Below are 26562 nucleotides of genomic sequence, written 5' to 3' on the forward strand. Positions count from 1 at the left end.
TTTAAAACAGCTTTAACGAACCGAGAAAAACGTAATTATTGAAGTTTTTCATGGATTATAAACTGTCAATTGCAAATCACGAGTTTGAAAGGATGCAAAATAGAAATGTTTTATTCGAATGAGCAAATAAAGAAATAAAAAGAGTTGACCCTGTTTACCCAATGCATGTTTAGGCTTTGAATAACGCTAAATACCACGTATCAGAGATTTTGAAGCAATTTTGAAGTTCGTCAGGAGGCGGAAACCGGCCAAAACCAGTTTGAAACTGGAATATTTCAGCGAAAACCGGATTTTTCTACCCCCTAAAATCTAAAAAGTTAAAGACTCTAGCCTAAGGTTTTTTTCGAAAATCGGGTCAAAATTTCTGATTTTCGTCGGTTGCGGATATTTCAATACAAGATTTATAATGGATTCGTTTATTCTATAATGTGTTACGTTTCTATAAGTACAAGTTGCCGTTTATTTTATCAGCTTCGAGCGCTGCAGCACAAACGGACATTGAAAACAAGAGATACTTTAAACATTTACAATCTAGATTAGGAAGAGGTCATTTTTTTAAAAACAATTAAAACTGGTAAACGTTTTGTTTGAGGAAGTGCCCAATTGATTTATTTTCTGCTGTGATTTGCCACATTTTTGGTGATTTTCACAGAGGTAAAAATGCTACTATTACAGATATTAGATTTGACACTTACCTTCGTGGTAAAATAGTTGGAAGTTTGTTGGAAATCGACAATCGTTCGTTGTTTCTTGATGCTTGCTATGATTTGGATTTTGAGGTTTGTGACGAAGGGTTATCATTTTTTTGACAAAATCCGGTTATTGTTTGAGTTGGTAAGAGCAAGTTTGTGTTTAGAAGAAATAACGAAATCGCTGATCAGCATTTAAAGTCAAGCCAAACAAGGGAAACTGGCGACGCCTTTTCGAAATTAATGGTTCGGAAACATCACTCTGGAAAAGTGTAAAAAGTCTAGAATTCGGTTTCAACGTAAGTAACCTTATCACTTCATTATCATCAAGATTCTAACATCTTAAATAAAATTTAACACAACTAAAAATACATTTTAATAGTCAACAAATGTACATTCAAGTTTGAGTTCACAATTATCTAGGATGCATCCGTCGGCCCTTTCCAATCACGCAGTATCACAAGGCCACCGTATTGATTTCAATGCGGCGTCTGTTGTGGCCCGGGAGCCTGACTACAGGAAAAGACTATTTCTTGAGCCATGGAATATTCACCAACGGGGCAACACAATGAACATCAAAACAGACGTGATGCTTTCAGCGTGCTACAGGCACCTGCTCAAAGATTAGAGGCCCAATCATTCGTTATCGCGCGGTGTTTTCGTTGCGTTGTGACGTGCTTGCGTTTTATTCTTTTTCCTTTGTTTATCGTGCACTGTTCTAGTCGCATTCAGTGTTATTTACCCTGATGAAGACGACCTGTATAGGACGTCGAAACGTCGGAATAAAAATACATTTGTCAGAAGAGCTCTATAGACTTGTTATTGCTATTTGTTTTGATTTTCGTTTGATAGTTTAGATTTTTGCTTCATTCATAACATTGCTTTATTCAATCACATAGGTTTGGTGATGCAGCTTATGTGAGGTTTTGTGACATATATTTCACATAACCTTTGTTGAAGAAAAGTCTTTGTTTTTGTCCTGAGAGAACGGGTTGCACGCGGCATGTTTACAGGTTATTCCGTTCAGCAATCAAAGCGTCGTCTTGAAGAACAGAAATAAATGTGCTACAGTCGTTCCCCAAAGATCATTCTAGACGTACCGTGCTACAATTTTTCCCAGCACGAAGTTGCACGACCCACTCAGCTGACGCAGTGATTATAAACCATTCGGGCAAAACAATCTGCTGAAAGCTAAAGACTGTTTTTGCACCAAAGCTGCTGCAATGCCTGTTCGTTTGGCATTACATCTGCTGCATTAACAGAATTTTTTGGCAAACACGATAATGACAGGAAATTGTTGACCAAAAGCAGCATTGAAGCAGCTTTGGCCGAAAGGTTACCAAAAAAAGCGTTGGAATTCAAATATGGTTTGTGGGGCACGGCCCGATCCTATGGAAGTTTGTTTTGTTGTTTCGATGAAGCTCTACATTTGGGCTGTCTGACACACACAGCGTAATATCGCAGCTATGTAATGCAGCTAGTAATTGGCAGATGAATTAGCATTCTATGTGACGCCAAGGAAAATAATATTAGACTTTTTGCATGCTCGCCGCCTGTTTTACCTTGACTGTTGTTTGGTATTGTGTGTTAGATAGAATCGTTTTTACCAATATGTTACGTCTTAAGTCTATGATGTTGTAAATGGGGGAACACACCAATTTCTTATCGTTTGCAATAGTAATAGTTTAGATTCTACCTAAGCAAGATGAAGTTCCAACGATATACCAGACAAATGAGAAAGAATTCTTACAAACCATATCTAATTGGAGTTTGCTTTCTTGTATGTGCATGTGCATTGATTGCAGTTGCCACATTTACACAACAAGTATATGGAAATTTGAAAAGGTGAGTTTAAGTAGGTTAATATTAAAAAAAACGGCCGTATCTGCAAAAAATATTTTATATTTTTTCTGTCAGTATGGAAGAAGAACTTCGCCACTTGAAGCAGCACCAAACAGTCAAAAGCAGCATTAATGAACGCAAACACGTCATCAACAAACGAACGCCATCAGTAAGTGCTACTTTAGAAATTCCTACAATACTATTCTTTTGAAATCTAGTTTTTCTAGTGCTTTAACGGTATGTTTTCACGATTTATAACTCGGAATATAATTTCTATGAACAACATTACTTTGTTTAGGAAAATGTTGGCGACTTTGGCTTAACAAGAGGTAGGCAAAAAAGTGAATGTTGATTTTAAATGTTTATTTATTTTTAAGGAGACAATATCTTGTCGGTGTTGTATTTTAAATTTTTTTGTTCCGTGCGGTGTTTAGCCGAAGTTGTTTAAAATAATAAACAATCGACAAATAAACAAACATATGGTCTTATTGCTTCGGAAGGTGATATTTCAAATCGAAAAAAGTCCCTTAAAGCGTAAAATGTTTGGGAAACGCCCTAGATTTTGGGCTTAGTTTTAATAAAGTTAATATATAGGGACAACGTACATCAGATGGGGTAGAAGAGACTGCCCAAGCAAAGATGGAACACAACTTGTTTATGAAGGTAAGTCTTAAAATTTTCAACTGCTGCAAAGCAATAAGTATGGGATGATGTATTAAAGGTTATGCTGCTGGGGCTCATTATTCTCATGTCGGTGCTGGTTCGGACTTTCTATGTCTACACAGTGATCCGACCTATACACCTGGACGTTATATCGATGGATGGCAAGGTAATTTATTACTTTATTGCAATTAGCTTTTTTGTAATTTATACATTAGTATACGGGTTGTACCGAAGGTCGGGCTACAAACGATTATTCTCTCACATGGCGCAACAATTTCGACTATGGGCGAACCAGAAATGCAAGCAGATTCGTTTACAACACTCTACAATGCCCTTTATGATATACAGACTTCACAAATTAAAATATTAGGAACAGGCTTTTGGTAATAATTTCTTACGTCTTATCTATTCGGCTATTAACCTTAAAAAATAAAGTCCGATTTGGCTGTAATTAGATGAAGGTTTGAGACATTGTAGCGTATCTTTAAATTACACGCGACACGCGACTCGCGACAGTACTTGCGATGTTGAATTGTGTGCACGCTTCATTCTATTCAGTGTCTCGCAATAAACGGACGTAAAACAAGTTGATCGATGTTTCAGCAAACCTAAACTAGGTGTATTCTAATATGTATCTCGTAACAACAGTTTTGCTGCATATGTTTTTAAAGATTAATGGCCGATCAGGCATTTTTGCTGACCGTTCTTGTGGCTATGTAGGCACTGCACATGTACATGGTGTTGAATATCGCGATTCATCTGCCAGGAACGTTTTTTTCGATCTTTCATTAATTGAAGAGGAAGTTCTGCAATATCAAGGAGTCCCATGTGCAGTTTGCTTTGTCAGCAGCCCAACTAAAGTAAGTGCAAGCAAAACTTTTCCGTTTTAATTCAACAATATAACACAAATGTACATTTTCAGTTGATGATACCAAGTCGTGAGACTTGTCCTGATGGTTGGACGATCGAATACACAGGTTACATAATGACTGGAGGTCACTCAGACACGAAGCATTCATCCAGTCATATTTGTGTTGACGATACACCACAGGCTATTCCTGCGACACAGGGAAACCAGAATGGAGCTTATCTTTATGTGGCCGAAATAGGTTGCGCTCATAACATCCCGTGCGAGCCTTATGTTAGTGGAAGAGAAATAACTTGTGTTGTATGTTCGTATTTGTAAGACTTTGTCTTGTTGACAATAGTCTTTTTTTGCAAAGTTGCAACACCAAAAGTTCAAAAACATAATTGTGCGGGAGCAGCTTTGTCATCCCGAGCAAATAGACTTTTTTTCGTAAAGGGAAAACACCATAAGCAGCTTTGCTACCTGGTGATTACGTCAAAAACACTTATGACTATCACGAAGCGTATCAAACAGTTGTCCTTTTTTGGCTATCCTGTAAGCCCAATTACAGTTAAACTCGGTTAAAACGGATTTGGTCAATCCAGTTCTTTGTCTAATCCGGACAAACTTAAGGTCCAAACGTGTCCGGATTATCCAAGGTTGACTGTATTATTTTATGACAAAAAATCATTTGTCGTAAAAAAACACAAAACAGTTGATTTAAGTGCTTAATAAAGACCAAGGTTTATAAAAATTTACCCATAAAGGGCGTTCTGCTATAGTTTGAAAAGACTCTACCTTTCACTTTTCGATAGTGTAACATTTTCAGTTTAAGTTACGTAGAAATTTTGCGAGGTTGTTTGGAAAAATGTAACAAAGAACAAGAAACAAAAATTATGTTGTAAGTTAATATATTTGCCGTGGGCCAAGGATTTATTTGCAAAATTGCTGCTGCAATGTTATACATGTTTGCAAAAAAATTGCTGCAAAACCAAAGAACTTGCTTACATTTCTAAATAAATAGATTTGCTGAAAGGTCAAGGACGTGTGCACGAAAGCTGTTAAGAATGTCAAGAAATTGCTTGCAGCAACAATTTGAATTGCAATGCCATAAAAGGTATCGTGGTTCAGTCCAACTGACAAGGTTGGTTAGTTTGAAACCACACGATCTTATCGGAATTCGTTCCATTTTTTCATGGTATTACTACGACCAAGTTTATATTATCCAACACCCACGTCAATTCTTGCACAATGCACAGAAATAATATTTTAAGTTAGAATTTGTAAAATTCACTAACTAACGTGTGATACACGTTTTCAGTATTCGTAGTGGAAACTTTATGTAAGCATAATGAAATTTCAACGGTATACAAGACCATCAGTTCGAAAAATGTCGTACAAATCGTTTCTACTTGGAACTTGTCTTTTTGTGTGCACGTTAATTGCGGTTGGAACTTTGACACAACAAGTATTTAGGAATTTTAAAAGGTAAGTTCAAGTAGATGCATAACGTACGATGCAAAACCAAATCAGGCAACATCTGAACATAAAATTTTTGATGACAGTATAAAAGAAGAGCTTCGCAGCTTGAAGCAACAGCAAACGACCAATGGCAATCTAAATAGACGAAAGCATGTCATAAAGAAACGAGCACCATCAGTAAGTTTTTTTTTAATAAAGTAAAAAATCAAGTTTGATAGTATAGTACGAATTTTGGTTGTTTAAGCACGTTGGATTGACTTTTTTCCACCCATGGCTTTTTTGCAACATTGTACGCGAAATTTAAATAATCATAAACAAGTTTCTTCAAAGCGCAAGATAAACTGATTTTTTTCTTTTATTTTTGCCACGAGCAAGCCGAATGTACATTAACGTTGCAGAATTTTGTAAACAATTGAACTAGTGTGATGTTTTTCAGGAAAATGTCACCGGCGTAGAGGTAAACAAAGGTAAGTGGAAATAATAGTAATCAACTTGCACATTTTCAAAGTTAGTTCTGACTTTAGTTGATAAGCGTTAATATTTAGGGACAACGTACATCAGGTGGGGGAGAAGAGATTGTCCCAGTAAAGATGGAACACAATTTGTTTATGAAGGTAAGTCTTGCACACTTCATTTGCTGTAGGTCAATGACAATATTTTTGAAGGTTACGCTGGTGGATCTTATTATTCCCATGTCGGTGCTGGTTCAGACTTTTTATGCCTGCACAGTGATCCCACTTACACACCTGGACGATTTGTCGAAGGAAATCAAGGTCATTTCTTAGTTTAATCCGATTCGAATCCGATTTCTTTCAATATTTTTCGCATAACAAAAGCTTAGTTGTTTTTTTTTTTTAATGAACAAAAAAGAAACAGAAACACTGAATCAGTAAGTCGTAACTATCGTTGTATTAACCATGCAGGCAACGCATATGTGTATGGTGTTGAATATCGCGATTCATCTGTCTCGTACGGACTTTTCGATCTTTCATTACTTGAAGAAGCAGTTCTGCAATATCAAGGAGTTCCATGTGCAGTTTGCTTTGTGAGCAGCCCAACAAATGTAAGCCCAAGTAAAATTGTTACTTTTCAATTCAATGAGCACCTTTTTCTTCACGTATTAAACTGATTACCACGCCAAAGCTGACTTGCTTGAAATACAATGAGGCAATAAAGATACTTCACCTGCTTACAAATTTGAAAGCGCGTTGTGTGTTACATCACAAAAGTTACGCCGGGGACCACAATCGGGCCGCCGCCCATAGTTCGCCGACCACTTATAACGCTAACACACTATTCCAGTTGATGATACCCAGCCGTGAGACTTGTCCTGATGGTTGGACGACCGAATATACAGGTTACATAATGACTGGAGCTCACTCAGGCACAAAGCATTCATCCAGTCACATTTGTGTCGATGATACACCACAGGCTATTCCAGCAACACAGGGTAACCAGAATGGAGCTCATTTATATGTGGCTGAAGCAAATTGTGGTAATAACATTCCGTGCGAGCCATACGTTCACGGAAGAGAAATAACTTGTGTTGTCTGTTCGTATTTGTGAGCGGTTTAAGTTTGACTTTGAATTGTTGTTGCCAAGAGTGTTGTGTAAAGCCTGAACGCCAAACGTTCAGGAAATGTATGCCATGCGATCACCTCTCCAATCACGTGTAAAACATTTTAAATATCATGTAACTATCGTCTTTTGCTCCTATCACAAAAGATTTGTTTCGTTTTTGTTAAAATTGTATTTTAATAAAAATCAGTTAATTTCTTGCAAGGACGAAAATAAATTCAAAATAATGTTTACCACAGTCGTTTAAATTGCAAAATAGGGTTATGCGGAGGTTTTAAAATTTTCCGATGTCGCTTCAACAATAACTTTTTTACCTGGACGAAGAGAAACGTTGATCCAAAATCACTATCTCATTTTCTGTCCAATGGCTTACATTAGCACACTGAACCTAACAATTCAAAACAAATGACTTCTCATGATCAAATTTGTTTTATATAAAAGGCATTTTTAAAATGTGGGTATCTGTGCCTAGTCACACTAAGCAGGCCTACGACATTTCAGTTGTATTTACTGGTCTGAATGTTTCATAAAGAAATTATTTTTGAGACTACAAATACAAGTGCTGCGTGGTTGCAAACTGCAGTTAACTAAGCAACATTTCGTTTTTATGTGCTTTTTACAAGTTAAGGAAAGCCTACTGAAAAAGTTATACTTGTTTCTTTCCATTTTTTATGAGAAGTGTCATCGAGAAAAGTTGAAGGCCACCTGTTTGAATGTCACACTCAGTTTTGTAACATATACAACACAGCAATTAAGATATAACACGTTTGGCTTCTCGCTTTTACACCAGTTTTTTGCGTACACCAATAAGAAGGCCTAAGATTGGGAAATTACCTATGCTTGGTAAAAAGACTTTGAGGTTAATAATAATAAAAATTAATTAGTTATTTGTCGATGTGACTTGTATTTTCCAGTGGGTAGCGTGGTGTTTTCCACTTAGTGCAACATTAGCTTGTTGCCTATAGGCTACAATAAACCCATTTATTTAAGATCTATAGCCCTATTCGATTAACATATAAATCACACAAGCATAATCCGCGGCATCACGTTTTTTAACATGATTACGAACAGAGACTTGAAATATTCGAGGTTGACTAAATGCACTTTACTTGGTGCTTCATGAAATAATAGTACCCGCAGGCAATAGCCTAATTAGTGTTTGTCATTCTGCAATCTGCTGTAAAATCCAGGATTAACTTGGAGTGGCTATTTCTTTACAAGGCCAAAAAGGGCGTTGTGTGACAGTTTAAAGACGATGCTCTACACTTTTGATTGCGTGACACCATAATTAAGACCATGTAGGATTTTTTTGACGTTAATTGTAAGAGATTGACATGTGTTTTTCTTTGGCGTATAAACGCGATTTCACAACACACGTATAGTTGAACACGTAACTTGATGCGGATGGTATCTTTATGACATGCGTTTTTTTAAGTAGCCTATTAGTTTAGTACAAAAGAATATTACATCCGTTGGTACTTATTTTCCGTTTTATCGTGATATTTGGTTAATTGAGCAAAATGTAGAGATGGGATTAAAAGTAGCTGAAGGATTCGAGAAGATGGTATAGAATAAATCATTCTTCGCTTTTAACTCGCTTACTCTTTTTTTGACAGTATTCGTGATTCAGATTTTGTCAAAAAACATGAAACTGCAACGGTATACTAAATCAGTTCGAAAATTTTCTTACAAACCACATCTACTTGGAGCTTGTCTTCTTGTGTGTGTCTTTATTGCCGCTTTAACTTTGACACAGCAAGTATTTAGAAATTTCAGCAGGTAAGTTTAAATGTAAACATTAAGTCATATTTACAACAACAACCTGGTTGAACACGAAATCCAACATTTTTATGTTAGTATGAAAGAAGAGATTCGTAGTTTGAAGCAACAACAAACGGCAAATAATAAACTTTACGGACGAAAACATGTCATTAAAAAAAGAACACCATCAGTAAGTATAAGACGCGTTATTTAAAAATATTATTGTAAATCGAGAAACCCAATAAACCAGTGGTTCCCAACAGGGGAGGAATTCCTCCCTGGAGAGGAATTTCAAAAAAACTGAAAAAAAATCATATTGGAAATGTTACAGAATATTTTTGTGTATACTAGGGATGTCCGTTATAATTTGGATCCGGTTCATATTTAGAATCAGTTGCAAAAGATTCTAAAATAACCATCCCTAATTATAAGGTCTTTTTCAAATTGCTATAGTTTTTATGTTATATTTGTTTTTCGTCTTGTGGGGAGTGAATAGTTCGAAAATGGCCAAAGGGAGGAACGTAACAAAAAAGGTTGGGAACCCCTGCAATAAATGATGTAAAATCGTTCAGTTGCAACAAACTGGGGGTTCAAATTTATTTGATTACGGTTAAAAACAGTTTCATTTAAATGCTATTATCAACGCTTTTTTTCAGAAAAATGTTAGCGACGGTTTGACCACCAAAGGCGAGCAAAAAAGTTGTTCTCAAACAATTTTAAAAAAATGTTTCTTTAACTTTTTATTAGCCTACCCCAGAAATAAATTTGGTATTTTTTTTCTTTTACTAAATTACCTACTGTATAAACGTCTACACATAGTTAATATTTAGGAACAACGTACATTAGGTGGGGCAGAAGGGACTGCCCGAGCAAAGACGGAACGCAACTTGTTTACGAAGGTATTTTTTACGCTTTGACTGCTGCGGAGCAATAAAAAACCTATTATATGTTTAAGGTTACGCTGGTGGATCTTATTATAGTCATGTCGGTGCGGGTTCGGACTTTCTATGTCTACACAGTGATCCGACCTACACAACTGGACGTTATGTCGATGGACGACAAGGTCATTTCTCAATTTGATTAAAAATGCTTCAGTAATAATTAGCTTTTAACAACAGCTCATTTTCTAACCAACGCAGGCAGCGCATTCGTATATGGTGTGGAATATCGTGATTCATCTGCTTCGTACGGACTTTTTGATCTTTCATTAATTGAACAAAGAGTTCTGCAGTATCAAGCAATTCCATGTGCAGTTTGCCTTGTTAGCAGCCCAACTAAAGTGAGCGCAGCAAAATTGTTTTTTGAAGTTCCATATAAAAATGTAACTTTTTTCCAGTTGATGATACCAAGTCGTGAGACTTGTCCTGATGGTTGGACGATCGAATACACAGGTTACATAATGACTGGAGGTTACGCAGACACAAAGCATTCATCCAGTCACATTTGTGTCGATGATACACCACAGGCTATTCCGGCAACACAGGGAAACCAGCATGGAGCTTATCTTTATGTGGCCGAAATAGGTTGCGGTCATGGCACACCCTGCGAGCCTTATGTTGATGGAAGGGAAATAACGTGTGTCGTGTGCTCATTTTTGTAAAAGCCAGAAGCTTCGATTTTAATGTGTGACTGTCCTTTTTTTAAGATACTTTGTTAGTGAGACTACTTTATGTCGCATAAGCTAATGCATAAGGTATTTGGCAACCCGGTGTATACATTTGTTAATGTTTTATATTTTGGTTTCACACGGCTGTATTGCATATTAGTTATTCCCCTGCTTTACGTTGATCGGTGCTGTTCAAACGTTCTAACCCATGACCATCTAACTTCAAAATTTGTTCGGTAAATTGTCAATCTAAATCAGGAAATAGAAAAATGATTAAACTTGTAAAAAGCAAGAACAACTTAATATTGTGCTTGGTCTTAACCGAAGATGTGTGCTTGGTCTTAACCGAAGATCATTTTTCCAATAACAAAACTGCTATCACCTGAAAGATTGAGATGTATGAAACAACAAATGAGAAAACTGAAACTGAAAAGCAAATTCCCTAAGATGTGAATTTCTTGTAGACCAATCATGTTTAAAAACCGTCAATAATATAAATTGCAATGATCAACAAAGACAAAAAAATAGTATGATGCGTAAAACCTAAATAACTATAGTGACAACTGATTCAACAAGTAAGGCGAAAAATTTAAAAAGTTAAGAAACTAATAATAGGCATGTTGCATGTCCGGCGCCTGTTTTACGTAATTGTTTTTGGAATTGTGTAGTAGATATAATCGTCTGCGATCTTTAGAACCTAGTTGAGCAGAGGACAATATTTATTAAGATTTTACCAATATGTTACGTCTAAAATCCGATGATAGAGTAATTGGGACGCAAACGTGTGTAAGGTACAAGCAAAATAATTCATCGTCTGGATGTTTTAAACAGTAATTTCTTACAGTTTCAGTATTCGTAGTTCAGATTCTGACTAGGCAAGATTAAGTTCCAACGGTACACCAGACCAGTCACAAAACATTCTTACAGACCGTATCTACTTGGAACATGTCTTCTTGTGAGTGCATTAATTGCGGTGGCAACTTTTACACCACAAGTATTCAAAAATTTCAGAAGGTGAATTTAAGTAGAGGTTAACATAAAATAAACAAGACACATCTGTGAAAAGTTTTTTATAAATTGTTATTGTCAGTATGTAAGAAGAGCTTCGTCCATTGAAGCAGCAGAAAACAGTTAAAATAAGCCTGAATGAACGCAAACACGTCATCAAGAAAAGAACGCCATCAGTAAGAGCAAAACTCTACTACTGTTTTAAAATCGAGTACTTTCAAGATATGTTTATGCGATTTCCAACCAAGAATATAATGATTTGCAACTAGTGCACCACGTTATAATATTTAGGAAAGTGTTCGCGACGTCGGCTCGTCAAGGGGTAAGCAAACAAGATAATGTTTGTTGTAAACATATATTTTTTTTAATTGCGGTAACCAATGAGGGGGGTAACTGATGGTATTTTAAAATTCTATGATAAGTGACAAATAAACATTAGACTTAATGCTTCGGAAGGGGGTGTTTTAATTCAAACTTTTAATCACTTGAAGTTTTAAAATGTTGGAGAATCGCCATATATTTTAGGCTTGGTTTTGATGAAGTTAATTTTTAGGGACAACGTACGTCAGATGGGGTAGAAGAGACTGTCCCAGCAAAGATGGAACACAACTTGTTTATGAAGGTAAATGTTTCAACTTTGAACTGCTGCAGAGCAATAATAGTTATTAGCTAATCTATTCGAGGTTACGCTGCTGGAGCTTATTATGCTCATGTCGGTGCTGCAATATAAAAGAGTATAAAAGAGTCCCATGTACAGTATGCTTTGTCAGCAGGCCAACTAAAGTAAGCGCAGCCAAAATGTTTCATTTTTTCAAATCCAAATAAAAATGTTACGTTTCCAATTGATTATACCGAGTCGTGAGACTTGTCCTGATGGTTGGACAATCGAATACACAGGTTACATAATAACTGGAGGTCACACAGACACTAAGCATTCATCAGGTCATATTTGTGTTGATGATACACTACAGGCTATTCCTGCAACATAAGGAAGCCAAAACAGGCTATACTTGGTACACAGGGTAACCAAAATGGGGCTTTTCTTCATGTGGCCGAAATAAGTTGCGACCATAGCACACCCTGTGAGCCATATGTTAATGGAAGGGAAATAACGTGTGTCGTATGCTCGTATTTCTAAATGCCAGTAGCTTCACAATTTAACATGTTTTTTTACTTCAGAGATACTTCGTTAGTAAGACGACTTAATATCACACAAGCTGATGCATAGAAGGTGTTTCGCAACCCGTTGCGTACATTTATTAACGTTTTATATTCTGGCTTTACATTGATATGTATTGCATTTTCGTAATTCGCCTGCTTTACGTTGATTGTTGCTGTTCCAAGGTTATAACGGTCTAATCCATGACCATCTAACTTCAAATCGCTGATTTGTCATGTCAATCAGGGGATAGAAAAAATGATTAAAATTGTGAAACGCATTGACGCCTAACATCGTGTTTGGTCTTAACCGAAGATATAGAGACTACTTTTCGAATGGCAAAACTGCTATGACAGGAAAGATGTAGATGTTGGAAGCAATAGATGAGAAAACTAGGAAAGCCATTCCCAAATTTATGTCTTCTGGTGGGCCTATTGTGTTATAAGAACTGTCAATCATATAAGTTGTAATGAGCCACAAAAGAAAAAAGGGTTTTGCTTCATTGTGATCCATGATTCACAAAAACTAAATCACTAGTATCTGTAATAAAAATTCAAACTTTTTTGGGTACCATACAGTCACACACATTGGTAACACACAGAGAAACAAGGGCGGCTCGTGCGAGGGGGCTGCGGAGCTGCAGCACCCCCAGTATTTTTACTTGACATTCCTATTCCAAGTTGTTATACAAAACAATCTTTACATATAGTTTTTATGTTTGATCAGTGTATACTAAGAATAATTTTTATGGCATTAATCGGCATTTTATTAAAATAAAAATAATAAAAATTTGTATTATTTAAAAAAAACAAAAATAATAATATGTTATCTATGGCGGAGCTGCAGCTCCAGTTTCGTGACGTTTTCAGTTGTGCGCATGCGCACTTGGAAAAGCTACATGCCGGGCGAAATAGGCGAGAGGGGGCTGTGGCACGCGCAGCCCCTCCCGTGACGTAGCGCTAGTTGTGTTGTCTGCTTCGCGTCAGTGAGCTCCAAAGCCAAACCCGTGTACTGTATTTTTAAGTTCGACAGTGAGTACAGTTAAATAATTATTTTGCTATCATTAAATTTATTGTTTGACTGTTAGTCGTGACTTTTTAAGATGACTGTAAGTGGGTTTCATTTTTTACAGTTATCATTGAATTAAATAAGTGTATCTAACACCTTGAAAAAGAAAAGAGGTCATCTAACACCTTGAAAAGTCACAATGAACCTTTATAATAAATAACTGAATTAAAAAGTTTTATGAAAGTATGGGACAAAACATCTGCTACTCCAATGTCATGCAGGAATAAGCAACAATAAAAAATACTCAGTTTTAGTTCTTAATGCTACAAAAGAAAAATTAAATTTGTGTCTGTGAAGTTAAATGCCTCACTAAAATTCAGGCAATATCAAATGCAGAACAAACAACTACAGAAGCAACAGGAATTTTGAAATACCTGAGTGAAGACAGTTTAAACTGTGGATTTCTTAACACACCATGTGGACAGTATTTGCAACCAAGTGCAATCATGTGTATTGGTATAATGGACATGTACTGTTTTTCTAAACAGTAGCTGCTAAATTGCTTCACAGGAAGTGTTTCTTAAAAATGAACATTTTACAGACAAGATAGTAGTGACACCAAGCACATCCTATTGTTGACAAAGAAAAGCTGGTTACTCAAATGAAAAATCTGATGTTCATAATTACTTTGAAAATTATTAATCTAGAGATGATGTTTTGACAAGTTAAATTACTAGGATGAAAAATCCTTTTTGCTGTTTCCATGATTCCTTCAAAGGCAAAACAGTTCTTTTTAACACTGAAAAAGATGCCAATTTTTCTGAGGAACACCAATATTTCCAAAAGACTTGCACTTGCAGTGCTAGTACTAAATAGAAAAACAGTTTCTTGATTATCATTTAGGATTAAGGAAGAAGCTATCAATTATCATGCCCAAACTATAACTTCATAATCCATTTTGGTTGTAAAAAGGAAGCACAAGATTTAGTAATATGGTTTAAATTTAAGTAAGAGTGTTGTAAATTTTGAAGCTTGAAGGCGTTTTGCACTTAAAAAAGGAATTATAAGCTATTTGCCAGCAAGCAGCAATTATAGCAGTTAAGAAACTAAAATACAATTAATAGTCTGTACACAAAAATTCAAGAAAGATGTTTAAATGAACAAGTTCTTTAAGAAAAAAAATTAAATGACCAAGTTCTGAAACCAATGTAATGTGGTTGTTAAATTTGTTAGTTATGATACCAATAAAAAGCTGTATGTCTAGTTTTTATGTGTGACAATAATCTGTAAAGTGTTGTAGAATATGTTGAAACGCTGATTGTGACTAAATTTGCTTAAATGAAACATGACAATTTTTGTTTTCTAACTGAAATACTTTTTCGACTCAGTTATATATATTTTTTCTATTACTTTTTTTCTATATTCCTGTTGTGTTTTACCGTATTTACAACCGCTTCGTTTCGAAGCTGTGCCATGTGTGTTTTTGTTTTTTCACATTATTACTGCATGTTATTGTGTTTGGCCCGTCTCTGTGCAAGTCAACAAAATACACAAATGATGCCGTCTGCTGTTTACACTCGTGTACATTATTGCGTAAAAAAAATTACGTCACAATGGAGTAGCTAATTGAGATTTGTATTACTCGTTTTTCTGCACAAAACGATGGCTAGAAAACTAGAAATGTAGCATTTCAATATATTGCAAACTTATATATGTTCAGTAAAGGCTAAAATTTCTGGGGGCAGCACCCCCACAAATTTTAGGCACGAGCCGCCACTGCAGAGAAAGTTAAGAAGCTGGGAATACTGCAATGATATAAACTGAATAAATTGTATGTAGATTATTGTTGATGTGACTGCAGCCCCTGACAAATGGGTGACAACAAACAACTTGTAAATACGGGTCTTTGGAAATGTATATCTAATTTTCTTATGTGCAGTGAAGTGACTAACACTGTCTTGACTAAATTAACATTAAACATAATTGAATGATACACACCTGGATAACTAATTAGACCAGTGGTTCTCAAAGTTTTTTTCCTATACCTCCCTTGCAAACCAAAATATCGTCAAGTCCTTCCCATCCAAAAACACTTGAAAGGCAAAATAGTGACTGCAGTTGCATCAGCATTTCCTTGTACTATAGACGTTCCTAGTGGTACAGTTTGTATGTCATAAATCAGTGGTTCTCAAACTTTTAGATTATATTTCCACAAAGATGCGGTTGCCATTAATTTAGGACTTATGATTTTTAAAGCTGAATGTATATTTTAGAAAACAAAAATTAAAAAGTTGACACACAATTGCGTATTTTCCTTAAATGGTGAATAGAAGCTTGTTTTGTAAAAATTTTGCACAAAAAACATTGGGATAGATTTTTTTATTACTGGTAATAGAATAAAGGAAACAAACTTTAGAAGTGAGCCAAGTGACCACCGTTTGAGAACCACTGATTAACACACCAATGTTCAAAAATATATACAGCATGTATCCTGAAAGTGCTTATCTAGTAAGTCACATAAGCACAGAAAGTAATGTGGAATCAAGAAGTTTGGATTAGTAAGTACTAACTATTTTTCCAATTAGCACAAACTCAATGAGTTACAAGAATCAAGTAACTTTTCAAGTAATAATAAAAAGGTTTTCCACCTTACCCTAAAAGTGAACAGAAGGAGCATGTTTCAGCACAACAAAGAACTCTTCATTTGTGAGAAACTTCTGAATTTTGACCATCATAAAGTTGCAAACAAATTCTTTAAGAGTTAAACTTAGATACCTAAATCATAAAGCACAAAAATGATCTGTTGAGTTGTTGGTAACAATACAAATGTACCAGTATTGAAACTATAATATGTCACAAGAGAAGGTCTGACAAATAAAAAACAAGCTCACAAGCTCTACTTTTATCAGGTTGTGAAATAGAAAAACATAAGCTTAACCAAACAGGTTTCTTGATTAATAGGTAATACAAACCACTGTATTGGGTAATATTCACATCTGAGAACCTATATCTGCGCAGTGTGCCAGTTAAATAGTATGTTTTTTTACTATCTGTTGGTCTATATCTCAGATGCCACACACAGAGCAGGTTGGCCTAATTACAACATCAATTTAGTAAAAATGGGTAGTAGTATATTGCTGTGTGCAGTTACTAATGATTTTGTTCCGCTAAGATAATTCCACATTTTTATCTAAAACAAATTAAGTTGTTCAGTTGATATGTAAAAATAAGTAAACGCTTATGGGCAATTGCTCCCACATAAAGTGACTGTAGTGACATTGGTGGCAAACAACTTAAAAAACTCCCACCATTTAGTTGTGCACCCCTGATCTGTGCCTACAACACTCTTTAGAATGATCACATGGTTTAGTTTTTGATTTACTTCATGTTTTATGTATTAAACTAATGAAGTACCATAGGACTAGAATCCTGACTGGGCACTTCAAACTCACACCTATCTTTTTCTTTATCATTGTTGCTGTTTAGCAGCAGAAATTTACAACTTTTTATTTTTTTCACGGGGTTTGAATCCAGGACTCTCCCGGGGACGAATCCCGATCAGGGTTTTTATGTCTGTATATAGGTCAGGCGCGCCAGACCGTTCGGCCAAGAAATTTACACTGGTTTTTCATTTTCAAGAACAATTTAAAAACAAACCGACCTTGAGAAATGTCTCTAATGGTTGTATCATAGATAACTTAATTCACTAGATGCGCAACTCGGCGAAATCGCTCAGACAGGTCACGCTTGAATGAACCAGTACACATTGGCTTCTTTACAATGGCGGGCAATGGGTGAAGAGTGAAGATATTGGCAAAAATCGCAATTTATTGCATTAAACGTCAAATCACTTTGGAATTGAAGTGATAATAAACTTGCAGGTTACATAAGTGCCATGTATCTTGTGTATTTTATTCGTTTTTAGAAGTTTATTGTGTGTTTTAAAAGGATCACTAACCGTTTTTGTTTGATTGATTTTGTATGTTAAATATACCATGGACAAGACTAAATTCTCGTATTTGTGATTTAGTTGTATTTCTGTGTAATAGCTAGGTTAGCTACACCGTGCCAGCAAATGGCAAAAAATCTTTGTTTAAAATTTGCAATCCTGAATTTCAAAGCAACTCTGATATGAAGAAACATTACAGCAATTTACAAAAATGTGTGCGTGACCCAACTTAGGGAGACATAATACATGCTTCATAAAGAAACGTAATATTAATTTCCTTTTAACCCACTTCTGTTGTCAAAATTAAACAGTAATTATTTTAGAGCGTTCATATGTGTAGATCACTTTGAAAAAAGCGATCTGCTGATTATTGGTTGCAGAAAAAAGTTAAAAATTGGTGCTTTGCCACCAAAAAAAATTCCTAAACAGCAGTACAGGACAAAATTGGTAACATTGCCCATGAACATATAAATGTTTATTACAGCTAAAAATCATTTGTTGTGGCCAAGACAAGCAGAAAAGCACCATTTGACAGAAAGGTTCTTTCATAAGTTAAACACCACAGCGTTAAAAGTGTAGAGAAAGCTTTTAAACAATTAGGTCATCAGCTGAAAGTTAGTACACACTTCTTAAGTTAACAATTCATTTTAAACAACAAGTTGTACAACATTTAGAAAAGTGGTCATTTTATAGAAAAGGCAAATACCTTTTGGTAGAACAATATAAAAATAAAATTGTTAAAGCATACATAAGGTACAGTTATGTTTATTATGAATTAATCTGGGTTTCTGTATGTTATAATTTTTGTGGTAGACTTTGCATCTCAAGCAATGTTGAGGTTGAATGGGCTCCATTTTATGGATGGTGAGTTAAACCACTATCCTTGGGTATTACTCCATTGAGGAAATCAACTTTAAATGCATTTTTAAGTATAACACCTGCTTTTAAAACAAGATAGTTTTTACCATTAGGCTTTTATTGTTTTTTGTTTTTTTTGCATCATTACAGGGGAGTTGGATAACTTTAAACTTTGTACGGGAGTAAGCAGGAAAAAACAAGAATATTAACAAACATGTCATACAAGCATGGAACGCCCTGACAGGCACAACCATAATTCGCTCACCTCACTGCAATGTAACCAGTAGATATGGCAACACATTTAAAACTAGATCACCTAATATTCAAACACAGTAACAGAAAAAGGGCCGGTAATGTGTAAAATGTGTGCAAAGTATGGCAAAAAATGGAACACAACAGAGTGCAGCAAATGAAATCCAGTGCAACTAGTGAAGAAGAATTGGTAACAGTGGATGACCGAATTCATTAGGATATCTTGGTAGGCAGATTCAAATGTTTCTTATTTAATTTTGGAACAGTAATGTGTCATTTTCCATCTGCAGGATTTGGTTGAAAGTCAAAAACACTCACTAATGAGTGGCAAGCCTCATTTTTTAAAAATGCAATGTAAAAATGCTTCAAAGACCATTAATCGGAGACGGTACCACCCTGATGTGGTTCATTGGGCAATTGAGTTGTTTGCTAGAGCTTCAGCAGCATATAATCATCTCAGAACCAGTGGTGTTCTTATATTGCCATCATCACGTACTTTACAGTGGTACAGGTATAAGTTGCAATTTTACACATAATTTTTTGAACTGACATATCATCACACAATCCTAAAAAACACTGTATGGTAGATTGTTAAAAATATTGGCTCTGGTGCATATGGTATCAACCAATTGGCAGTCAATGCTCTGTGGATGCAAAGTTAGTTAACAGCAGCAATTTATGCACTTTTTCATGTTTTTTTTTAATTTATTATTTTCATGTAGTCAAGAAAATTGGTATTCTAGGAAGGCCACTTAGTTGGATTTATTGACTACGGGGCCAGAAATGCAGACACCATAATGGCAACCCATATATGTAGCAAGGTGGTAGACATAATGCAAAACGAATTCAAAGTCCAAACTTGCTACATAAATAAGGTTAATTGCCATTTTTTATGATATTATTAAGAAAATTTCAAAAACTAAAACATTTTTATCAAACTAAACGTCGCAGCTCAAAAAACTATCGACAAGACGACAAAATATATGTATGTTCTTACCAATGCACACGAAATGTGTACTTGTTCATTCGAGCGTGCAACGTCTGAAGGAAGGCAAAACCAATATATTCGCGTTCGTGGTAATTAAATTAGATTTGTTAAAATAAAAATGTTTAAAAAATACATCAACAAAACATAACTACACATTAAAAGTTACATCTTGTTCTATGTAGTAATTAACCCGAGAGATTTTTTTTAATATTTAGTCGGCAGACGAGTTGCGCATCTAGTGAATTAAGTTATCTATGGTTGTATGTTGCATTTGCATGTCCGTGATGTACGAAGCATCAGGGACTTTTTCAATTTAAAATTTAAATTTCCCCACCAGCCACCACTACTAAAAGAAATTAATTCTAAACACACATCGATTCAACGCAAGTAGTTTACGCTTGGGTTTTCGGTTTTATGCAGCTACTTGTTCAGGTAATTTAAGGAACATATATTTATATAATATTGCAAGTACAAAACCATTAAGTTATTACAGTTTTGCCCAGACAATAAAGCAACACATACATTTTTTAACAGCTTATTGAATAGCAAAGCGCATGGACACAATCATGTTACTCTTTGAGTACTTTTTAATCAATAGGATATCTGCTAACCTTTTCGTTGAATAAATATCAATATTTTTACTGCACCTATAAATCATGTTACTGAATTATTGCAGTATGGGCAGTTCTGTCATAATGCACACTATGATGCAACAACGGGAATATGTCGTCATAGTTGATTAAACCTTACCACGGTGTGACGCCGTACAAAGTCAAAAATACCAGTGATTGTGTACAAATAGCAAACTTCCATGCTCTAACAGTAAAAAGAAAACATAATTGATAGAGTACTTTGTAGTCTGCGCGGGCCACGAAAATAGGTGCCGCGGGCCGTATGTTGCACGCCTCTGTTATAGGCCATCTGCTTGTTTGTTTGTTTTTTGCTACACTACAAAAGTATTAAAATTAAAAAAAAATCGAGTGGAAAGAACGGCTTGACAAATCTAGATGACGACGTAATAGTACGTTACGTTAGCTGGCCAAAATTAATTAAATTCCCCACTGGGCAAGTTTCCCAAAATTCGCCCAATTTGGCAAACGAGGTAAAAGTAAACGCACCCGTTAGGGAGTTTCCAATTACGTCACCTACGTTACCAACAAATTTGTGTTCTGTGCCGCTTCGGTAGCAAAGACTAAGTGTTGAAGATTCGATTAAAAACGATGGGTGTATTGTCTAAGCTTGGTCATTTGCTAGGCGTATGTGATCATACATAGATCTTACGAATTGAAAACATTTTAAAAACATTATCTAATAAGCAGTGAAGAAACAAAAATTAGGTAGCCCTTAAGTGTTTGAGTTATTTGCCGTCAATATAGGCTAAACTGTTGATTTTATTATTTATTTTAGTTATTTTTGCTTCGTAAACGATGGGTAGGAGACAATTATTGGACTACCGTGGGTGCAATTGTAACCGGAACATAATAAGTGATTATAATTACAAGTGTTTAAACAGCTTCAACGTTCAAAATTCGAAGTACAGCGTAGCGTAGGTGAAACGGTCTGTTTGCTTATGGCAGGAGAAAAGCAACATTTTTTGTACATAAGTGACTAGCTAAAAGGGGCTGCGGTGACTAGTGAAATAGCCTACAGCCTAAGCCTACAGGACCCTTTAATCTTTCGAAAAGTAGTTTTTGGATATAGCTGTGCATTGGTAATTGTTTTAGTGCTATCGGGTCGCTATATTTTCTATTGGGTCGCTATAAGCAATTGCTCATAAGTGTTTAAACTCAACTCAACATAATGTTGATGTTATTACAACAGCATCTGCATAATGTGGTTCAAAACTATGGTTACTTGTTTTTAGAGAAGGAAAAGCTACATTTAATTTAGGCAATCTGTTGTTGGCACCTGCTATCAAAAATGTCTACAACAACCAAAAAACATGAAAGTTTCACCTCCGGACCTATGAGAAACAAAAGTATAAAAGACGTTCCGGGCATTGGAAACGTATTAGGCAAAAGACTACAGGAGGACAACATAAATCAAGTAAGTATCTTTTCGATTACAACTGGTTTGATGTACTTAGAAAAACTATGGGCTGATTATGTTTTGGTAAATCTTGTCCAATTTTGTTTACAGGCTCGAGATCTTCTTGGCCACTTCCTCGTACTGAAGATGGAGCCAGGCAAATGTATAGAATACTTAATGAATTACGGTGCGAACAGGAAGCATGCCTCTGATGCATATAACGGCATTCAAGCTTGGATCGAGAACTTTTTATGATAGAAGCAACAATTAAAACGATTTCATTTTTGTAAAACCTTTCTCGACTGTTGCAAGTGCTAGTTATTGTTGTTGAAACATCTAAACTGCAATTAAGTCATTGAGATTTATGTAGTTTTGCATTTCATTCATTCGGCCTTTTTTGTACCATTTAGGTTTCAGGATAAGCATTACAATGTTATGTATAAATTCGCTTTGCCAACTATTTGAAACGCCATGACTTGTTTAAATGATCACTGCAGTTTGGATCAAAATGTGCAAAGAGTTTGTGTACTGTGGCGTTTTTTGTGCATTTATTGAACATGTTGAATAAGTTAGTCAATCAATTGATGAGCGAGATTAATCGTGATTTACTCAACACATAAAACTCATTTCGTATTTTGTTAAGTCTTTCAACCCGTTTGAATTTAAACAAACAAACAGAATGATAAAACGCCGATGTCTTTGTGTGCCGATGTACAAATCATGCGCAGAAGGCGCGTATAACAAAAGAGGCCAAAAGAGAAATACGTTTATAGGGATTGGGCTAGTTTAAACCTGCTACTTCAGTAGCAGCTTTACGTTTGTGGTCCCCAAATAGCCAAAACATTCTGAGCTTAATTAGTGCACTAGCAAGTCGGGATTACATGCCTTAAGAAGACGTCAGGCTATAGGACAGAACGGACCTGCCAGATGGCGTGGTTTTAGTGTTAGTCTGTGTGTATAGTGTGTTGGAAAAGTCAAACCAATCAATAAAAGTGGCTGTGCTATACGTACTAACGTATAACGCAGCACAGCAACAGTCATACCTTGTGGTTTGTTTTGCACGATCAAAATTATTTTGTCGCACGATTTTTAAGAGATTTAGTATTTTTTAAAGGATTTGTTTTGTGTAACAATGAGCTCTAAAAAGAAATTTTTGGATTTTACTTCGCTAAAAATGAGAGATAAGTCGACGAAGTTCCAGGGATTAATGGTGCCACAACCAAAAACTTAAATGAGGATAATATAAATCTGGTATGTTTGTGGTTTTGTGTTGAATTTACAAAAAATCAAGCCATTATTGGTACAATGTTTCATCGCGATGGCTGTGTGTAAACGGTAGACTTATTAGCATTAGCGTTGGAACTTCAACAGCATCTATAATAACATTGTATGCAGCTTTACAGGCTAAACATGCTTCATGCAACCCAGCATATCGTAAACGCCTGCTGATTGACTTTTGTCATTTATGAATCATACAATTAGTTTTGACTTGTGTTTTTTAGGCCCAGGACCTGCTGGGTAAGTTTCTTGTGCTAAAAATGGATCAAGCAAACTGTATGGAATTTTTGACCGACCACGGGGCAAGCAAAAAGAATGCGACTGACGCTTATAATGCAATACAAACTTGGAGCGAAAATTTTTTGTGAAATGCAGCCTAGTTGGTATAGGCCTATATGCATATGTGATCGTGCTTAGAATCTTAAAACATCATAGTTTTTACCGGTGTAAATTGTTTTCCTGATTATTGCGATTTAATTCAACAGTCGTTTGTTATCCAGCCGTAACGGCCCTGTAATAAACTGATGCTTATATTTATTTTGTTTTCTTAATACATCCAAAATAAAATACACGTACTTTCCTAAACAAAACACACCGTAAACTTATAATGACCAGCAGTTTTATTAAAAAGCGCTAATTGGCCTACGCAACACAATTTTACATATCAATGAGTATCGATAACAAAAAAAAAAAAACGATAAGAAGAAAGAAGAAAAACTGACAGTTAACACTCAGAGACAGGTTAAGTGCTGACTATTTAAAAAATATTCTCCCGATTATTAAAGTTAAACAATTGATCCTGGGTTTGTGATTGGCCAAGCGCCGACGGGCAATTTTTCATGGATAGCATCTTGGTTGGACAAACCATGAAAAATTGGAGACAAGTCCCCCTCGTTGTTGATTGTACAGCAGGCAAAGAAAACCAACCGAAAAGAAATCCTGCTCAGCATTTCGGCTGTTTCTGACGAGGGCGCTTGGGCCACCTGTTAGTCTGTGCAAACATAAAGTTAGTTGAAGGTGAAAAGGTCATCAAGAATTTAAGTTATTACACGAACATTAAATGATTTCGAGAGTGTTTGGGGACAGATTAACGTTTTCAAATCGTTAAACGATGTTAGAGTCTAATTTGGATTTTGCTTACAATGTGTGCATTCCCACTTTTCCGTTTGGCTATTTTACGATGCTTAGGCTACAGAGCTTTTTGCAAACCATTGTACAAATCCAGCTTAACATCGTGATTTAGTGCTCAAGAAAAGAGATTATGTTTATATTGCCGAGTTCATCCAAATTTTAACAAATTACAGGTGAAGCAAAACATACAAGGAGTAGGCTAAGCTACCAAAAAACATCGATTCAAGTTCTGTACGAAACTAAAGTAAAATGTGTAACGTTGCTAAAAAGATAACAGTTGCTTACCTGTGATACTATCCATCATTTGATGTTTGAAAAAAATGTACCCATCATACCGTTCCCCCGGTGAAATATGTCTTGCTGGTGAAATTTACGTGACCCTGTCTTTTATAGCAGTCATTGTGCTGAATCAGCTAGGAACAATACAAACACAACCAAACCATATGACACAATACCTTCGTGCAACACGACCCAGCTCTGAAAACAAACAGAGACTTTAGTTTCGCTTCGGCGAAACTGTGCTCACGTTCTTACGTCACCTCGGGGTAACCGATTGAATTCCTGTTGTGCTTGTTTATTTCCACGATGCCGGGAACTCCGTTTTATCTGCGGGAACAATTTTTGACCGTTGGTGCGACAAACGTCAAAAATAAATATTTCGGTGCGATGATGTTCGAGATGGGAAACACTGATCTTTATGCCATAAAACCTGATCTCTCAAAGAGGCAAACTGGCGCACGCATCAGGTATAAACACACGAAAGTTGAATAGTATGATAGTTCGCAGTGTGTGTGCGCGCATGTAACAATACCTATTTGTGTCAAAATATACATAAAACCAACGGTCAAATAAAACCTTTAACCAATGTTCACCAGTGTTTTCATGCTTTTCTGCTAAATTACAGCTTTAAGGAATTACCATTTGCCTCATCTACTTTTTGTTGTGCATGAGAAAAGGGCGGTGTTTATTACCTTGCCACCAGTGATTTTACGCTTTGTGTTGCCAGTTTGTTTTGCAAACAATAAGCTTACAAAATGTCTGGCGCGTTTGTCCACATGATAAGGTGTGTATAATATATGCATTTTGAAAATATATAAGTTTTTCAGACAAGAAGACTACCATTGCCTGCCAATTGATTTGCTGTTTTGACTTGAGTGGGGAAAATGATAATGTTTTATTCGTAATATGTAACGCGAATATAATTAAGGTGTAGTTTGAAAGATGGTGTGGTGCCTTATCAAGCTAAAAATAAACGTTTCAGGCTTTAAATTTTTGTTCGTAAAAGCATCAACCGAAACCAAGTCTTTTAAATAGGCTGTTTTAACCGAACAAATTCGGCAAACCGAATATTCGGTACACCTCAAACTTAAACCAGGGATTCCTAACCAGTTGTATGCGTAGGCTACCACTAGCAGCACCCGACAGCAGTTCTGGTGGTACACGAACACCTTTCGTTGTTTAATTTCTTTCGTATTTTTGCACACGAATCGCCTATTCCGACATGAAACATATATGTTACTTAAAATACCGTGTTGCGTAGGCTACCGCGTGTTGTAGGAAAACGCGAGTACAAAAACCGCATTGATAGGCCTACATGAAATTTAAAAAAATTTTGCACTGACATATGTCAGCAAAATTTACGAAATATTGTGTCAAATGACGTTTTGACTCGCATTAGTCGGTTGATGGGACTTAATCAGTTTTTTGTGCACTACATTTTACATTTTCGTTGTAGGCTACTACATTGTTAGATTCAGAATGTTACAGTTGTCCAACTGAATCCACTTTCTCAGCATGGGTGGTACGCGATGATACATAGCCCAAACCCTAAAGGTTTGGAATCATTGCTTTTAACCTAATACACCTGCGCCGAAAACAATTTTATTGCTAATTATTATCAGTTGGCTGCACGATTAACACGAAATATTGGGGTATGTCGTCTTGTTAAAATAAAATCCTATAGTGTATTTGTTTTTCACAGGGAGTCGAACCGGAACTGAACCCGAACCCGAGAACCGGTTTGAGCGTTTAATTTCATTAAACCCGAACCGAACCCGAACCGCTAATTACGATTTTCTAAAAACCCGAACCGGAGTCGAACCCTATATTTTGTTTGGCGTTGGACCCGAACTGGAACCGAACCAGCAAAAATGCAGTCTGATTTATATGATTTTTTTGAAACAGCGTAGACTACTAAAGAATACACGAGATAACACTTACAGGGCGTGTCAAAAATAACAGTGCACGGGCAAAATTCTTTGGATTTTGATAAGGCCAGGCAGATGATGGGTAGAATTAAATTAAAACGAAAAAATTGAACCGGTTTAAAAACCGCAAACCGGTTCGGACCGGATACTTACCCCGAACCGGAACAAAACCCGAACCCGAAAAGATACATTTTTAAAAACCTGAACCGAACCCGAACCCTTAAAAAC

The 26562-nt window shown here is 35.9% G+C and overlaps 5 protein-coding genes and 3 long non-coding RNA genes across 8 annotated transcripts; 6 read left to right on the forward strand and 2 right to left on the reverse strand.

The window, feature by feature from the left end:
• Positions 1-1592: 1592 nt before the first annotated feature.
• LOC145219018 (uncharacterized) lies at positions 1593-5082 on the forward strand. Its single transcript, XM_080086434.1, has 7 exons — positions 1593-2534; positions 2607-2700; positions 2830-2860; positions 3126-3194; positions 3253-3360; positions 3915-4054; positions 4117-5082. The coding sequence occupies exons 1-7, from the start codon at positions 2395-2397 to the stop codon at positions 4378-4380; spliced, it is 846 nt and encodes a 281-aa protein (XP_079942560.1). The 5' UTR covers positions 1593-2394; the 3' UTR covers positions 4381-5082.
• Positions 5083-5153: 71 nt separating this feature from the next.
• Positions 5154-7740, forward strand: LOC145219027 (uncharacterized). The gene is made up of 7 exons (XM_080086439.1): positions 5154-5529; positions 5607-5700; positions 5960-5990; positions 6069-6137; positions 6189-6296; positions 6447-6586; positions 6826-7740. Exons 1-7 carry the CDS (start codon positions 5393-5395, stop codon positions 7087-7089), a joined length of 843 nt encoding a protein of 280 aa, XP_079942565.1. The 5' UTR covers positions 5154-5392; the 3' UTR covers positions 7090-7740.
• A 749-nt stretch (positions 7741-8489) lies between these two features.
• Positions 8490-10566, forward strand: LOC145237571 (uncharacterized). Its single transcript, XM_080100496.1, has 7 exons — positions 8490-8880; positions 8959-9052; positions 9519-9549; positions 9693-9761; positions 9818-9925; positions 10002-10141; positions 10199-10566. The coding sequence occupies exons 1-7, from the start codon at positions 8747-8749 to the stop codon at positions 10460-10462; spliced, it is 840 nt and encodes a 279-aa protein (XP_079956622.1). The 5' UTR covers positions 8490-8746; the 3' UTR covers positions 10463-10566.
• Positions 10567-12022: 1456 nt separating this feature from the next.
• LOC145231574 (uncharacterized) lies at positions 12023-12465 on the forward strand (the record flags this gene model as incomplete). The annotated part of the gene is made up of 2 exons (XM_080096351.1): positions 12023-12144; positions 12270-12465. Coding segments are annotated over 2 exons (318 nt in total), but the record flags the coding sequence as incomplete, so codon positions are not given.
• Positions 12466-12707: 242 nt separating this feature from the next.
• LOC145237578 (uncharacterized) lies at positions 12708-16414 on the reverse strand. The gene is made up of 2 exons (XR_013862008.1): positions 16297-16414; positions 12708-15794 (listed from the first exon to the last, which is right to left on the reverse strand). It is a non-coding gene; the product is annotated as an uncharacterized LOC145237578 (long non-coding RNA).
• Positions 16415-18198: 1784 nt separating this feature from the next.
• LOC145209267 (uncharacterized) lies at positions 18199-18653 on the forward strand. The gene is made up of 2 exons (XR_013855045.1): positions 18199-18345; positions 18406-18653. It is a non-coding gene; the product is annotated as an uncharacterized LOC145209267 (long non-coding RNA).
• Positions 18654-21537: 2884 nt separating this feature from the next.
• LOC145205332 (barrier-to-autointegration factor-like) lies at positions 21538-22472 on the forward strand. Its single transcript, XM_080078024.1, has 2 exons — positions 21538-21736; positions 21830-22472. The coding sequence occupies exons 1-2, from the start codon at positions 21611-21613 to the stop codon at positions 21971-21973; spliced, it is 270 nt and encodes an 89-aa protein (XP_079934150.1). The 5' UTR covers positions 21538-21610; the 3' UTR covers positions 21974-22472.
• Positions 22473-23598: 1126 nt separating this feature from the next.
• LOC145208948 (uncharacterized) lies at positions 23599-24597 on the reverse strand. Its single transcript, XR_013854969.1, has 2 exons — positions 24413-24597; positions 23599-23987 (listed from the first exon to the last, which is right to left on the reverse strand). It is a non-coding gene; the product is annotated as an uncharacterized LOC145208948 (long non-coding RNA).
• Positions 24598-26562: the final 1965 nt, after the last annotated feature.

The sequence above is a fragment of the Phallusia mammillata genome, chromosome 1, assembly GCF_965637545.1.
Source record: "Phallusia mammillata chromosome 1, kaPhaMamm4.hap1.1, whole genome shotgun sequence".
Classification (NCBI taxonomy): domain Eukaryota; kingdom Metazoa; phylum Chordata; class Ascidiacea; order Phlebobranchia; family Ascidiidae; genus Phallusia; species Phallusia mammillata.

Bases quoted from the DNA above. Each gene is read 5' to 3' on its own strand.
- LOC145219018 (XM_080086434.1), top strand. From the start codon at position 2,395: ATGAAGTTCCAACGATATACCAGACAAATGAGAAAGAATTCTTACAAA. The intron at 2,535-2,606 runs GTGAGTTTAAGT...TTTTTCTGTCAG, and splicing joins GTATATGGAAATTTGAAAAG to TATGGAAGAAGAACTTCGCC. The intron at 3,195-3,252 runs GTAAGTCTTAAA...GATGTATTAAAG, and splicing joins AACACAACTTGTTTATGAAG to GTTATGCTGCTGGGGCTCAT.
- LOC145219027 (XM_080086439.1), top strand. From the start codon at position 5,393: ATGAAATTTCAACGGTATACAAGACCATCAGTTCGAAAAATGTCGTAC. The intron at 5,530-5,606 runs GTAAGTTCAAGT...TTTTGATGACAG, and splicing joins GTATTTAGGAATTTTAAAAG to TATAAAAGAAGAGCTTCGCA. The intron at 6,138-6,188 runs GTAAGTCTTGCA...ATATTTTTGAAG, and splicing joins AACACAATTTGTTTATGAAG to GTTACGCTGGTGGATCTTAT.
- LOC145237571 (XM_080100496.1), top strand. From the start codon at position 8,747: ATGAAACTGCAACGGTATACTAAATCAGTTCGAAAATTTTCTTACAAA. The intron at 9,926-10,001 runs GTCATTTCTCAA...TAACCAACGCAG, and splicing joins TTATGTCGATGGACGACAAG to GCAGCGCATTCGTATATGGT. The intron at 10,142-10,198 runs GTGAGCGCAGCA...ACTTTTTTCCAG, and splicing joins TTGTTAGCAGCCCAACTAAA to TTGATGATACCAAGTCGTGA.
- LOC145205332 (XM_080078024.1), top strand. From the start codon at position 21,611: ATGTCTACAACAACCAAAAAACATGAAAGTTTCACCTCCGGACCTATG. The intron at 21,737-21,829 runs GTAAGTATCTTT...TTTTGTTTACAG, and splicing joins AGGAGGACAACATAAATCAA to GCTCGAGATCTTCTTGGCCA.